Source organism: Osmerus eperlanus, chromosome 1 (genome assembly GCF_963692335.1).
Source record: "Osmerus eperlanus chromosome 1, fOsmEpe2.1, whole genome shotgun sequence".
Taxonomy (NCBI): domain Eukaryota; kingdom Metazoa; phylum Chordata; class Actinopteri; order Osmeriformes; family Osmeridae; genus Osmerus; species Osmerus eperlanus.
In genome coordinates, this window is record NC_085018.1 from 26,788,646 (window position 1) to 26,803,463 (window position 14,818).

Genomic DNA, 14,818 nt, shown 5'->3' on the forward strand with positions numbered 1-14,818 from the left:
CGTGCACTTACATGGGCAATTGATCCATCAACTCATTTTTGCATCTTTATAGCCTAACGTACACATTTTCCCAACCGCGGACAAATAGCCTTTTAAAGTCTATTTTGTGTATGTCTTTATCACGTGAAACTGAATCACCGCAGCTTTAGTGACACACCAGACATTCAGCGGGGTAACATTTTTATAAAGTAATATCTGACAATCGTTATCAGAAAATCAGGAGGGGGCGAAACGCCAACCCGCCCCCCCACTCCCGTCTCTCCCCCCCCCCCCCCCCCCGCCCCGTCTCTACGATCTGCTGCCCCACTCTCGTTCCGCGTTGCCTTTTGCAGGTGTGGAATTCTCTATCAGTGACTTCAGACGGATATGAACACAAATAGAGAATACAGAAACATCACAATGCCTTTTTAGGATAAAAAATGTCAACCTAGTTTAACCAGATTGCCATCATTCTTTTAGCCTATAAAAGCTTGTCTGGTGTTCACGCTATGCATTTATAAAATATTGCACCATACACAATAAAAGCCACTAATCTGTTTAAAATAATTTGTTTGGTGAATATATGGTGACAACGATTTAAAAATAAATAATTAACGCACCAGCTGCATTTTCTCTCCGACACTCTACAGACACTCCAACGATCCCGTTAAGATCCGCCCTGCTACATCATATCCACCAGAATAGGATGTTTCAACGGAATAAAATCGTATTGTCTCACTGACACAGTTCTGCACAGAACTGTCCTACATAGTGGACTACCTGTTAATCCCCGGCCCGGCTCCAGGGCCCGTTCCTCCGGCTGGCGCTCCATTGCTGGGCTTGATGAGCTGTCCAGAGCCCGGTGGTGCTGAAATGGAAGCCGAAGCCCCGGTAGCCGGGACAGCGGAGCCGGGCTGGCCCGCCTGGGCCTCTCCCTCGAGGCTGGCTTCGTTCCCCATCGTTTCTGGAGATGATTCGAAGGCGAGAAACGATGTTGAAGAGGGTTCTACTGTTGTATAAAACACTCAGATAGAACTCAGCGCTGCTTTTCCTTCCGCCATCATCACCTACAATTCAGCATCCTCCACGGAGCACGCGCGGAAAAGGGTGACAGAGCACGCGCGCTGACGCAAGGAGTGGGAGTGATTCTACGTGCGCGTGCCCTACTTCCTAGTGTGAGATCTGCCAGGCCCCAGGGCCCAGGCGCGTTAGACTGGGGACGGAGAAACCGGCACCAAATATTAGTTGTGACACCAAAAAAATGCAAGTAATAATATTCAAATGCCCATCTACTCTTGATAAAGTTCACATTCATTGAAGCTACTAATACAAGCCATATGAACTGTTGAAACCTTACATGCAAAGTCAGCCCAGTCACGTTTTGCCTTTGGCTGCACTTGTAGCAATCAGCTCCTGTGGTGGTGGTGAGACAGCGACGTCGGGTTAAAAGAGATTAGACGGTCAAACCGAAGCAGCAGGACAAGCTCACTGGTTAAAGACCTTCACCATGAAGAATCACAGTAGTGGAACCCTGCGTCGCGGAAACTGGGTTACCGTTGTTAGTTTGCACGATGACAATCATTACATTTTTTGTTGAAAAGATTATTCCTCTTCGTTGATCGATATTCATAGCCCAATAACACAAGTCGAACATGTACATCACAACGTTCAATTATACAGAAAAAAGAAAACATACTGTGCTTAGGCCTGGTTAATATGACTGGACACCGGGATTTCAACTTGGGAGTCTAATAGCGTTATGTGCAGGCGGCAAGATCAATATGTGGCTATAGCCTACTGTAGACACAATTGACAAAAACTGCTGACGCAGGGTGTCATGCCATAGAAGTGACACCAAACTATACGCGTTAATAAGTGCTTCTATATTCATGTATGCAGACACACTGTGCCACGCATAGACAGATATATGATCGATGAATGACATTACGATAAATACATTATTTGGTGCAAATTGAATAATATTTGCATACACATCTGAAGTTATACCAGTTTAAAGCAGCTGTATTGGGCCTCAGATATCGACTTTGTCACCATAGATACCGACAATATAGCTGCACGTGAACATCTCCTGGTGCTGCAGCTCCATCTAGCGGACACAGTGTCACTACATCCGGGACAACCCTAGTGACTACTGTACCAAATTAAATTACAAATCATTGGATCCATTCTGTCAAAAAGTAGCTAGTATTCCCCAAATGAACAACCTTGTCAGACACAAACTACTAAAATAACATTAACTATATCCAGTCGACAAGTTCTAATTTGAAGTGTCCCTCAAATCAATCCACCAACATCCTTGTGGTGTTGAGATGTTAAGTCAGCAGTGCAGAAGTGGACTTTATTTGAATTATACGTGACGTGGTTCGAAGAGAACCACTGTGCGGCCATGGTACAAGAGTTACAATGCAGAGATAACACCAACAAGTTCATATATACAAAACCACAGAATTCATCCTTCCTGACAAACCTCTCAACACAGGTTCTGGCCCAACGGATCCTGTCCTTTAAATGCGTCTAATCTGAATGACATCTCACTCATTTACACTGTATTGAGAGTTGTTTCTTAAGACATTCATAAAGGAGCAAATGTCCCTGAAGCAGGGCGAAGGAGAGATGCTCCTGAACCTCCAGATCATCATGGCACAGGAGAACCGGATGTTTCCAAGGAGACCAACATGATAAGAACGGTACACATGATCCTAGAGAAGCCACTTCCTGTATCTTCAGAGAGCTTAGTTCTCTACCTAACGCATGAGTAGCCCCAACAGTACGGAGGGCTGTGATTGGTCACTGGCGCTTGGCCTTGTAGGGCCGCGAGCGCTTCCTGCGGTCTGGCTTCCTCTGTTTGTGCAGTCGGCCGATGCTGACTCCCTGACGCCGCCGCACAGAGATGTTCTGCTCCACCAGGCTGGCCAGCATACCTGTAGCGGAGGAGGAGGGGAGAGAGAGAGATTAGGAGGAGGAGAGGAGAGAGGAAGGGAGAGAGAGACATGAAGCAATTAGAGGGGAGAGAGGAAGAGGAAGGGAGAATGGGAGAGGAGGGATGGAGAAGCGATATCAAATGAAAGAATGAAGAACGGTATGAGAGATGGGGGGATGGAGGAAGAGAGGTGGAGAAATTGAAAAGGGATAAGAAGAGAGGGGAGGAGAGATGGGGGAAGAAGAACAGATACAAAGATGTTGCGCTTCATAGATTTGTAAAACATTACATCCATATTCATGAACAATAGAAAATTCATAAGACGTAGAAAAGCATGTTTAAAATGCTTCCACAGAAAAGCAGCACTGGGCTGCTGCTGCATTACATCCCCACTGCCTGGTTGAAGGCCGGGATTACACCCACCCTGGGATTACACCCACACTGGGATTACACCCACACTGGGATTACACCCACACTGGGATTACACCCACACTGGGATTACACCCACACTGGGATTACACCCACACTGGGATTACACCCACCCTGGGTCTGGAAGCAGGTGAGCTGAGCTGGGTTAATAGACTGGCAACATTTTCTAAGGTTTCGTAGCACTCCCAGAAGCATTTTATTGCTCAACTGTTAACTGAAACATCCCTCCGTGTTTACAAAACGCTGGAGTCATGTTGACATTGGGAGGTTTGTTACCCAAGAGGTCCTAACACACTGATAGGGTTAGGGTTAGGCCTGATAGACACACTGATAGGGTTAGGCCTGATAGAGACAGAAATACAAACACCACAAGAGAAGTTTGATACTCAAATCATTGATTGTCCTGACACTCCAGCGCACACGGCATGAACTCATACTAATAAGGCTGCGGGCCTCTTCCTGCCCTGATCTCAGAAAACACCGGTCTGTCATTGGACTGCTGGAGTCAGAATTGGGAGGGATGTGAGAGAGGGGGACGGAGGGGGAGAGGGCACAGGGAGGGATCAGCCTGGAGGAGAGATGCGGGTCAGCTTACCTTCCTGGGCCAGCATGGATATGAACGTGCAGATGAACTCATCATAATTGTGTGTTCTCCTCTGGTCATCAATCTAGGAGTCAAAACATCATTAGGTTCAAAGCCCTAGGCATTTATTTTTAATTTTTTTATCCAATATTGTTTCATATCTGGCTCACATGTTTCATACATCATGTGTTTATGTGGCAGTAACACATGTTTAAGCACACACCACCTGCAAAGAGACACAAAAGAGTTGATATGCAAACGAACTTTGTATTTTTTCCTCTTCTCCACCTCCTCCTTCAGGAAGACTTCGTAGCTGGCGATGTCACCCTCCACACAGCGCAGCAGGGCCAGCAGCTCCTGCAGCAGAAACACAGCAGCTGGAGTCACTCCTCTAACGAGCACTGCCTCACTCTCAGGCTGGAGTCACTCCTCTAACGAGCACTGCCTCACTCTCAGGCTGGAGTCACTCCTCTAACGAGCACTGCCTCACTCTCAGGCTGGAGTCACTCCTCTAACGAGCACTGCCTCACTCTCAGGCTGGAGTCACTCCTCTAACGAGCACTGCCTCACTCAGGCTGGAGTCACTCCTCTAACTAGCACTGCCTCACTCTCAGGCTGGAGTCACTCCTCTAACTAGCACTGCCTCACTCTCAGGCTGGAGTCACTCCTCTAACTAGCACTGCCTCACTCTCAGGCTGGAGTCACTCCTCTAACGAGCACTGCCTCACTCTCAGGCTGGAGTCACTCCTCTAACGAGCACTGCCTCACTCTCAGGCTGGAGTCACTCCTCTAACGAGCACTGCCTCACTCTCAGGCTGGAGTCACTCCTCTAACTAGCACTGCCTCACTCTCAGGCTGGAGTCACTCCTCTAACTAGCACTGCCTCACTCTCAGGCTGGAGTCACTCCTCTAACTAGCACTGCCTCACTCTCAGGCTGGAGTCACTCCTCTAACTAGCACTGCCTCACTCTCAGGCTGGAGTCACTCCTCTAACGAGCACTGCCTCACTCTCAGGCTGGAGTCAGACCTCTAACGAGCACTGCCTCACTCAGGCTGGAGTCACTCCTCTAACGAGCACTGCCTCACTCTCAGGCTGGAGTCACTCCTCTAACGAGCACTGCCTCACTCTCAGGCTGGAGTCACTCCTCTAACTAGCACTGCCTCACTCTCAGGCTGGAGTCACTCCTCTAACTAGCACTGCCTCACTGTCAGGCTGGAGTCACTCCTCTAACGAGCACTGCCTCACTCTCAGGCTGGAGTCACTCCTCTAACTAGCACTGCCTCACTCTCAGGCTGGAGTCACTCCTCTAACTAGCACTGCCTCACTCTCAGGCTGGAGTCACTCCTCTAACGAGCACTGCCTCACTGTCAGGCTGGAGTCACTCCTCTAACTAGCACTGCCTCACTCTCAGGCTGGAGTCACTCCTCTAACGAGCACTGCCTCACTCTCAGGCTGGAGTCACTCCTCTAACTAGCACTGCCTCACTCTCAGGCTGGAGTCACTCCTCTAACTAGCACTGCCTCACTCTCAGGCTGGAGTCACTCCTCTAACTAGCACTGCCTCACTCTCAGGCTGGAGTCACTCCTCTAACGAGCACTGCCTCACTCTCAGGCTGGAGTCACTCCTCTAACGAGCACTGCCTCACTCTCAGGCTGGAGTCACTCCTCTAACTAGCACTGCCTCACTCTCAGGCTGGAGTCACTCCTCTAACGAGCACTGCCTCACTCTCAGGCTGGAGTCAGACCTCTAACGAGCACTGCCTCACTCAGGCTGGAGTCACTCCTCTAACGAGCACTGCCTCACTCTCAGGCTGGAGTCACTCCTCTAACGAGCACTGCCTCACTCTCAGGCTGGAGTCACTCCTCTAACGAGCACTGCCTCACTCAGGCTGGAGTCACTCCTCTAACTAGCACTGCCTCACTGTCAGGCTGGAGTCACTCCTCTAACGAGCACTGCCTCACTCAGGCTGGAGTCACTCCTCTAACTAGCACTGCCTCACTCTCAGGCTGGAGTCACTCCTCTAACGAGCACTGCCTCACTCAGGCTGGAGTCACTCCTCTAACTAGCACTGCCTCACTCTCAGGCTGGAGTCACTCCTCTAACGAGCACTGCCTCACTGTCAGGCTGGAGTCACTCCTCTAACTAGCACTGCCTCACTCTCAGGCTGGAGTCACTCCTCTAACTAGCACTGCCTCACTCTCAGGCTGGAGTCACTCCTCTAACGAGCACTGCCTCACTCTCAGGCTGGAGTCACTCCTCTAACGAGCACTGCCTCACTCTCAGGCTGGAGTCACTCCTCTAACTAGCACTGCCTCACTGTCAGGCTGGAGTCACTCCTCTAACTAGCACTGCCTCACTCTCAGGCTGGAGTCACTCCTCTAACTAGCACTGCCTCACTCTCAGGCTGGAGTCACTCCTCTAACGAGCACTGCCTCACTCTCAGGCTGGAGTCACTCCTCTAACGAGCACTGCCTCACTCTCAGGCTGGAGTCACTCCTCTAACTAGCACTGCCTCACTGTCAGGCTGGAGTCACTCCTCTAACTAGCACTGCCTCACTGTCAGGCTGGAGTCACTCCTCTAACTAGCACTGCCTCACTCTCAGGCTGGAGTCACTCCTCTAACTAGCACTGCCTCACTCTCAGGCTGGAGTCACTCCTCTAACGAGCACTGCCTCACTCTCAGGCTGGAGTCACTCCTCTAACTAGCACTGCCTCACTCTCAGGCTGGAGTCACTCCTCTAACTAGCACTGCCTCACTCTCAGGCTGGAGTCACTCCTCTAACTAGCACTGCCTCACTCTCAGGCTGGAGTCACTCCTCTAACGAGCACTGCCTCACTCTCAGGCTGGAGTCACTCCTCTAACGAGCACTGCCTCACTCTCAGGCTGGAGTCACTCCTCTAACTAGCACTGCCTCACTGTCAGGCTGGAGTCACTCCTCTAACTAGCACTGCCTCACTCTCAGGCTGGAGTCACTCCTCTAACGAGCACTGCCTCACTCTCAGGCTGGAGTCAGACCTCTAACGAGCACTGCCTCACTCTCAGGCTGGAGTCACTCCTCTAACTAGCACTGCCTCACTCTCAGGCTGGAGTCACTCCTCTAACGAGCACTGCCTCACTCAGGCTGGAGTCAGACCTCTAACGAGCACTGCCTCACTCTCAGGCTGGAGTCACTCCTCTAACGAGCACCGCCTCACTCTCAGGCTGGAGTCACTCCTCTAACGAGCACTGCCTCACTCTCAGGCTGGAGTCAGACCTCTAACGAGCACTGCCTCACTCAGGCTGGAGTCACTCCTCTAACGAGCACTGCCTCACTCTCAGGCTGGAGTCACTCCTCTAACGAGCACGGCCTCACTCTCAGGCTGGAGTCACTCCTCTAACGAGCACTGCCTCACTCTCAGGCTGGAGTCACTCCTCTAACGAGCACTGCCTCACTCTCAGGCTGGAGTCACTCCTCTAACGAGCACTGCCTCACTCTCAGGCTGGAGTCAGACCTCTAACGAGCACTGCCTCACTCAGGCTGGAGTCACTCCTCTAACGAGCACTGCCTCACTCTCAGGCTGGAGTCACTCCTCTAACGAGCACGGCCTCACTCTCAGGCTGGAGTCACTCCTCTAACGAGCACTGCCTCACTCAGGCTGGAGTCACTCCTCTAACGAGCACTGCCTCACTCAGGCTGGAGTCACTCCTCTAACGAGCACTGCCTCACTCTCAGGCTGGAGTCACTCCTCTAACGAGCACTGCCTCACTCAGGCTGGAGTCACTCCTCTAACGAGCACTGCCTCACTCTCAGGCTGGAGTCAGACCTCTAACGAGCACTGCCTCACTCTCAGGCTGGAGTCAGACCCAGGACTGAGAAGTGAAGAGACTGTTCTCACGGGAGGAGACATTGATGCATTATTCCGATAATAACACAGCATGTAATACGTGTGATTATGATGTGAATTATCCTTGCAAAATGATTAAGAACATTTTAATATTTGAAGGTGATAACATAAAAAAGACAAAGATAGAACCAGACTAACTTTAGGATTGTATTTCTCCCCAGAAGGTTTGCTGCTTCCTGTGGTTTCCGTGGAGACGACCTTGCAGGGTTTGACCTCCACCCCCTCTTTGCTGTCCTCCTCCTTCACCTCCCCCTGCCCTCCCCCTCCCTCCCCCGCTCCGGGGCTTCCCTCCTGCTCCCTCTTCTCTGGGGGAGGGGTTGCCTTGGGCTCGTCCGATGACGTCCCCGCTGTGGAGGAACATGAAGGAGTTGTGAATATTGGTGGAGGCAGGGCATATACAAGGTGGAGGCAGGGTACAGAGGCAGGGCATGTGTACAAGGTGGAGGAAGGGCTTAGCTTCCAGGTGGAGGCGGAGGTAAGCTACCAGGTGAAGGCAGGGCGTATGTACCGGGTGGAGGCAGGGCGTATGTACCGGGTGGAGGCAGGGCGTAGAGGACTCCGTTCTCCTGCAGGTGCAGCAAGGCGGTGCAGACAGAAGGCCCCAGCTCTCGCACGGCGCGGTGGTGCCGGGCGTCCAGCCGCTGGCCCTCGTCCTCCCCAAACAGCACGCGGGTCAGGTGGGACGCCACAGGGCTGGAGGGCCGCGTGGCCGCCTGCGAGCGAGCCGGGGACCGCAGCGGGGAGTTGAAGGCGCTGCCGATCTCGGAGGCGGTGTCGGTGCTCTCGTTGCTGGGTGTAGGCGAGGGCTGCGACGCCGCCGTGATGCTGATCCCACCGCTGCGGCCCTCGGTGCGGACTGAGAGCGGCGTGGTCATGGCATCCTGGAGTTGCACCTCCTTCTTCAACTTCTCCGTCAGGACATTCAGGGCCAGCGGGCCCCCCGACGGGCCCCCCGACGGGCCCCCCGACGGGCCCCCACCAGGCCGTGGACGGAGGCCAGCCTTGCGCCGGAACCTGACAGGTCCCATCCAGAGGAGACGGCTAGTCATTAGTGGTTTGGGGCAACTGTATCACTAATAGTCTATACGGTACTGTAGGTATAGGGCTTTGCAGAGATGATAACAGTATATACACTGTAGGTCGTAGATGGGAAGTAACAAAGTACAAGTACCGTATTTCTTCGATTAAATGCCGCTCCAAAAATTAACATTGTGTAATAAACGCCGGCCTCGATTAAACGCCGCACCAAAAAAATCAGGAAACGGTTATTTAATTGGTTAAATTAAAATACTGTATTTATTACACAAGTAAATCACAAGTGTATTATAATTCCCTCGAAGCACTGAAAGACACAAGGGTCTTTCTTGCTCCAGGTTTGAAGCTTCTTCTCCAAATCCACCGTGAAAACTAAACCCACAGCATAAAGAGAAAATAAAGACTACATTAGCTTAATATGAACATACAAAGACATGCGCAGCATGTAAATAAATAGGGTGACCAGACGTCCGCCTTTAACCGGACATGTCCTCTTTTCGAGACCTAAAAAATGCGTCCGGCAGGGATTCCAAAATTGTCCGGGATTTTGCCTCGTCGGATATTTGTGTTTCTCTGGGTCTTTCATAGACTATTACACCCTTAACTACAAGTTTTGGAAAGGGTAGCTCCCATACGTTCCACCTTCTATGTATGTACCTGTACTGTCATTTTGATCAGATAGTGCGGCATGCAATACACGACCAGCAACCCCCCCCCCCTACACAATGTAGACACGCGTGGCTTAAATTTTATACTAGACTTCGTGTTTGACCTCCTTGTCTATTCTTTGTTTGTCTATGGCCGCACTGCAGCTGCAATTCACTAAATCTCTCTTACTAATTAAACGCCGCCCTCGAATAAATGCTGCACCAAAAATGATCATTGTGTTATAAACCCCACGGTGTTTATTCAAAAAAATACGGTACTTTGTTCTGGTATCAGTACTCTTTACAACATTTTACTTTCACACACAAATATCTGTACTTTCTACTTCTCCAGGCTTCTTACTTTAGTTTAAATCTGTATTTGGTAGCATAATCAATATTATTTATTGTCAATCTACAAAGCTACCATGGAGCAAGGCAGAAGGCAACAGAAGAAGAATAAAAATAAATAAGAATAAAAAACTGTTTTTGGTAAGTTTGGAAAAATATTTTTGCATTTCAAAAACGTTTTTCAAAAAGATTTTCCCAACCTTTTAAAACTTTTTTTATAACCTTTAAAATATATATAAATAAAATAAAAATATATATAAGAAAATGTTAAAATATTTTTTCAATATTTTCCTGGATCAAAAAAAATTCCTGGCCAATGCGCTGCATATCTATAGTGTATTTTTGTATTATGTATTAATATGATGTGAGGTCCATTTACCGCGTGACACTAAAACAGGTGTAGTAATGGCTACTTTTTACTTAAGTATATGTCAGAGCCCACACTTCTTTACTTTAACTTGAGTGAAAAAGTGTAGTCAGTACTTAAACTTTTACCAGTCTCTTTAAACATGAGTATCTGTACTTCTACTTGAGTGAAGGATGTGTGTTCGTTTTCCATCTCTGTTGTAGGTTAACAGCTATTCAGAAATTGTATAAAGTATATACTGTTGGTATTTAGCCATATATACTATTTATGCTAACAGTACCTACTGTAGGTATATAGCTATCCAGAGATGCTAACAGTTGTATATTGTACGTATATAGCTATGCACGGATGCTAACAGATGCTAACCTGCTGGGCATGGCAGCTGCGCCCGCCACCTCCTCCTCCTCTTCCTCGTAGTCGTCCTCCTCGTCCGAGTACGAGGGCTGTGAAGGCCCCGCCCCCCGAGGCGCCGCCCCCCGAGGCGCCGCCCCCCGAGAGCGCCCTGCAGCCAGGTCCTCCTCCTCCTGTCAGTCACACAGACCAGCCAATCCCAACACATTTTCTGGTTTAGATCTTTTAGATTCCCATATTCAGAACTCGTGTAAACACACACCTGCATGGTGCCACACGCACCTAGAAGGTGTCACACACACACACCTGCATGGTGCCACACGCACCTAGAAGGTGTCACACACACACACCTGCATGGTGCCACACGCACCTAGAAGGTGTCACACACACACCTGCATGGTGCCACACGCACCTAGAAGGTGTCACACACACACCTGCATGGTGCCACACGCACCTAGAAGGTGTCACACACACACACCTGCATGGTGCCACACGCACCTAGAAGGTGTCACACACCTGCATGGGGGACTTGGCGTAGTTGTGGTTGTCCAGGAAGGCGGGGAGGCGCTGGACAAGGGGGTGGGGGCTGCTGGCGGGGGGACCTGGTGGAGGTCCGGGGGTCTTCCCTGCGGCTCTGGCCCGGCCAGAGGAGCTGCGCAGGGCCTGGGGCAGGGCCTGGGCCGCCTGCCCTTCTCCTGGGCCTGGACACACAACATATCAGCCTGGATCTGGGAGTCAACACTGTGTACCTGACAACATCATGTACATGACTCACTCCACTCTCCCTCCCCCTGCCTCTCCATTTACCCCTCCCCCTGACTACTCGTTCACCTGAGGGAGTCTGTTCTGAGGTGACAGGCTCAGGCTCCACCTCCTTCTTGATGGTGGGCGTGTCCCCGGAGGGGGAGGAGTCCTGCGGCTTCTTGTCCTGAACCAGCTCAGGCTGGGTGTGTCGGATCAGCTGGGTGACAACAGGAATAACATTCCGGTCTGTCACACAACACCTGTTCCTGTTCCGCCACTGGTGGGTGGTGTATGTATGCTAGGCGTGTGCGTATGTACGTGTGCATGTGTGTGTGTGTATGTGTGCGTGCGTGCCAGGCTGACCTGTTGGAGTCCCTCCAGAACCGTCTGCCGGTTCCTCTTCAGGATCTCCAGCTTGGACTCGTACTTCACCCTCCGGTCTGGAACCACCGCCATCAGGTTGAAGCGGATGTCATGGTACGGCTCTCTGAGGGGGGGGGGGGGGGGAGTTAGAGCATGTGTGCCAATCCTTGAAGTTATCTAGACCCTCTGACTCTAACTCTAACTCTGCCCCGACTCACCCTGCCGTAGCCAGTCCGATCCGCTCCATGATGACTCGCCGGGCCTTGTCTGTCCATTCCTCCTCTTCTCCCCAGGGCCCTGGGGATGCAAACACACATTCAACACCATGTCTGACCTGAGTCCCTCTACACCCTCAGGACAGAGAACACACACTGTCCCTCTACACCCTCAGGACAGAGAACACACACTGTCCCTCTACACCCTCAGGACAGAGAACACACACTGTCCCTCTACACCCTCAGGACAGAGAACACACACTGTCCCTCTACACCCTCAGGACAGAGAACACACACTGTCCCTCTACACCCTCAGGACAGAGAACACACACTGTCCCTCTACACCCTCAGGACAGAGAACACACACTGTCCCTCTACACCCTCAGGACAGAGAACACACACACTCAGCCCCCGGGCCTCCTTACCGTGGTCTATAGGATATGTCTTAAGTCCGTCCAGCTCAAACAGACGGTCTTTGATTGGAACGTAGCTAACGAAGTGGAAGGCCTCCATGGTCCTCACAGCACTGATCCCATTTTGCTTCTCCGGCAGGTGCCTGGGCTCCGGTCTCCATGGAAACAGGAACATGAACAAAGACTTGAGAAACTGAAAAGAGATGCTACATACCTCCTTTATTTTTTGCATTAAAAAAAAACAGCAGCTTAACAGCGTGTTTGTTATGTTGAATTAGTTGTTATTATACCATCTAGTCTGATATAATACCAGAGTGGAGGGTGACTTGTACTACTGCTAGTAATGAGTCATGTATAAAGATGTTTTCATTGAAGCTTCTACAAACATGACATTTGTCTGAGATGGTCATGAACTATAACAGACTCCTACCGTGCGTGGCTGTTGTGTGCCTTGGCCAGTTCTGGTGCATTGCCAATAGCATAACCTTTACTCTAACAGGAGAAGAAGAACTGTTAGTCATGACTTCTCAGTGCAAAAATACGAAAAGTGCAAAAAAAAAATATATATATATTAAACGTCTGTACATAGTGTGTGTTCGTGTGTGTACTGTTACCTCAGGACTGAAGCCCTGGGTAAAAGCGAGAGAGAGAGAGAGAGAGAGAGAGAGAGAGAGAGAGAGAGAGAGAGAGAGAGAGAGAGAGAGAGAGAGAGAGAGTGTGTGTGTGTGTGTGTGTGTGTGTATATAGTCACCTCAGGACTGAAGCCCTGGGTAAAAGCCTTCATGCGGCTCAGGGTGGTGCCCAGTTCCACCCCACTGCAGTTCAGGAGCACGCTCAGTAGAGCATGGGTAGCACAGGAGTTAGGGATGAGCTGAAACACATGGGTCTCTTCCATTAGGCTGATGGCAGACCACAGTTACAGAACACGCTTCGCACTGGGTACAACATGGCATCTGGTCTCATGTAGCACTGGGTACAACATGGCATCTGGTCTCAGGTAGCACTGGCTTATGTGGAACTCCTGCCATAGCCGTACCGTTTTTGCCTTGGGGTTACATTATGACATAACATATCCATCTTGAGATCTCTTCTGTTGGTCTCCATGAGTAACAACCCTGTCTCCCTGTGACTGAGAAGTCTCACCTGGTGGGCAAAGAACATGTCGTTGACAATGTCATCGTCAATAACCGAGGTCTCGTCCACCAGGGTGGACACCTTCCTCCGGGACCTGCGTTCCTCAATCCACTTGAACAGGAAGATGAAGCCATACACGGGGCTGGAGAGGATGAGGGGTTAGATGGGATGAAAACATGATCAATGCATGTGACATGATGAATGCATGTGTAGCAGATGTCTTCGCGTCACTCGTCAGGATAGCTTTCTCCAAATCTGCCCATAGCGTGTCCGCGACGACCACCTCCCGTTAAACACCGTTTTAACCAGCTGCACCACCGAAAAGCTAGCTCTTCGATAGCGCGGGTGGGAGGTTTTATACTGAGGAGTGAGTTTAACGAATTCAACTCGTTTACATATGGTGACAACTAATCAAAAACATGCAGTGGTTTAAAGCCTAACAATACTAAACCAGGTTACAGTGCACACAAAGCCTACAGACAACAGAATAAGTTCGATTGCTTCATACCTTGGACACTTGCTTTGCAGGTCGTATATCTCCTCTACTTGAACTCCTTTCACACCTAGAAAGCAGACCCTACATGTAAAGGTTCTGTGACCCAAATGGAAACAACCATGCCATTCTCTTTGGGCAAAATGCTGAATTTACATACCAAAATCTTCCACCAACAGTGTGAACAGCCCTGCAACCGACGAAAAAAATCTAATGTGAACAGACCGTACGTTTGTGAGGTAATACCTGGAAACAGTATCTCTCGGGTACTGACAAAACGGTGCGAGAGACACGACCCAGCCACCCTACTACACCTACAGTGCAATAGAAGAGTCGCATACAATTCAGAGAATAGTAAGCAATCAAGCAAACGACTCTACTGCCAACGTTGCAACCTAGCATGAAGATACATTGCCAAAGTTACTGCTGTCGCAGTTACTAACAAATGGTGAGCTAACGAGGTAGCTAGCTAGGTTAGCTTGATTTCTTACCCGGATCACTTTCGAGTTCAAGCCACCCTTTGTTCATGTTTGCGCAGTCCTTTGCATTTGGCTAAGAGTTCTCTCGGTCCACATCGATAGGAATTACTAGGTTGATCAAACGCATTGCTTTAGAATCTATAGACAGACAAAAACACATGAAACATTGAAAGTGGATTGTGGAAATTCGGAATAAACACAAAAGAGCTGCAAACGCGTATCTTGTGCGTCATCAGTCTGCGACGTTTACGTCGTCGAATTGAGGTTTCATGACAGAGAGGGTTGTCAAAGGTGGTGTACCAAAACGCATACAAAGAGTTATGTGGTGAAGGTAGTTCTGTGTGTGTACGCTCGTGTGCGTGCACTGTTTTTAAATAAATAAAAATATTATAAAATGCATTGAAAGGTGCT

At 49.9% G+C, this 14,818-nt stretch overlaps 2 protein-coding genes across 3 annotated transcripts in view; both read right to left on the minus strand.

Moving 5' to 3' along the window:
• The window catches only part of bsnb (bassoon (presynaptic cytomatrix protein) b), a 63,625-nt gene extending 62,593 nt beyond the window's left edge, over nucleotides 1-1,032 (minus strand). Inside the window, exon 1 of the mRNA XM_062461448.1 lies at nucleotides 760-1,032. Within this exon, the coding sequence (XP_062317432.1) occupies nucleotides 760-938 (179 nt within the window). The 5' untranslated portion in view covers nucleotides 939-1,032. The remainder of the gene's footprint in view (nucleotides 1-759) is intronic.
• A 1,292-nt stretch (nucleotides 1,033-2,324) lies between these two features.
• bap1 (BRCA1 associated protein-1 (ubiquitin carboxy-terminal hydrolase)) lies at nucleotides 2,325-14,656 on the minus strand. 2 transcript variants are annotated; one of them, XM_062473920.1, is made up of 17 exons: nucleotides 14,420-14,656; nucleotides 14,089-14,118; nucleotides 13,944-13,998; nucleotides 13,445-13,577; nucleotides 13,053-13,172; nucleotides 12,732-12,793; nucleotides 12,314-12,456; nucleotides 11,892-11,970; nucleotides 11,674-11,797; nucleotides 11,398-11,527; nucleotides 11,083-11,267; nucleotides 10,582-10,739; nucleotides 8,327-8,832; nucleotides 7,957-8,165; nucleotides 4,197-4,289; nucleotides 3,945-4,017; nucleotides 2,325-2,921 (listed from the first exon to the last, which is right to left on the minus strand). In XM_062473920.1, the coding sequence occupies exons 1-17, from the start codon at nucleotides 14,454-14,456 to the stop codon at nucleotides 2,788-2,790; spliced, it is 2,271 nt and encodes a 756-aa protein (XP_062329904.1). In that variant the 5' UTR covers nucleotides 14,457-14,656; the 3' UTR covers nucleotides 2,325-2,787. The 2 variants fall into 2 exon arrangements, with proteins under 2 accessions (XP_062329904.1, XP_062329912.1); XM_062473928.1 differs by having other exon boundaries at nucleotides 8,351-8,832; nucleotides 14,420-14,655.
• Between the last annotated feature and the right edge of the window lie 162 nt (nucleotides 14,657-14,818).

What these genes read in the sequence shown, in the direction of transcription:
- bap1 (XM_062473920.1), bottom strand. Translation starts at nt 14,456, where the DNA reads ATGAACAAAGGGTGGCTTGAACTCGAAAGTGATCCGG. An exon ending in CTGCAAAGCAAGTGTCCAAG is followed by an intron (nt 13,578 to 13,943) that starts GTATGAAGCAAT and finishes CATCCTCTCCAG; the next exon opens with CCCCGTGTATGGCTTCATCT. An exon ending in ACATGTTCTTTGCCCACCAG is followed by an intron (nt 13,173 to 13,444) that starts GTGAGACTTCTC and finishes CATGTGTTTCAG; the next exon opens with CTCATCCCTAACTCCTGTGC.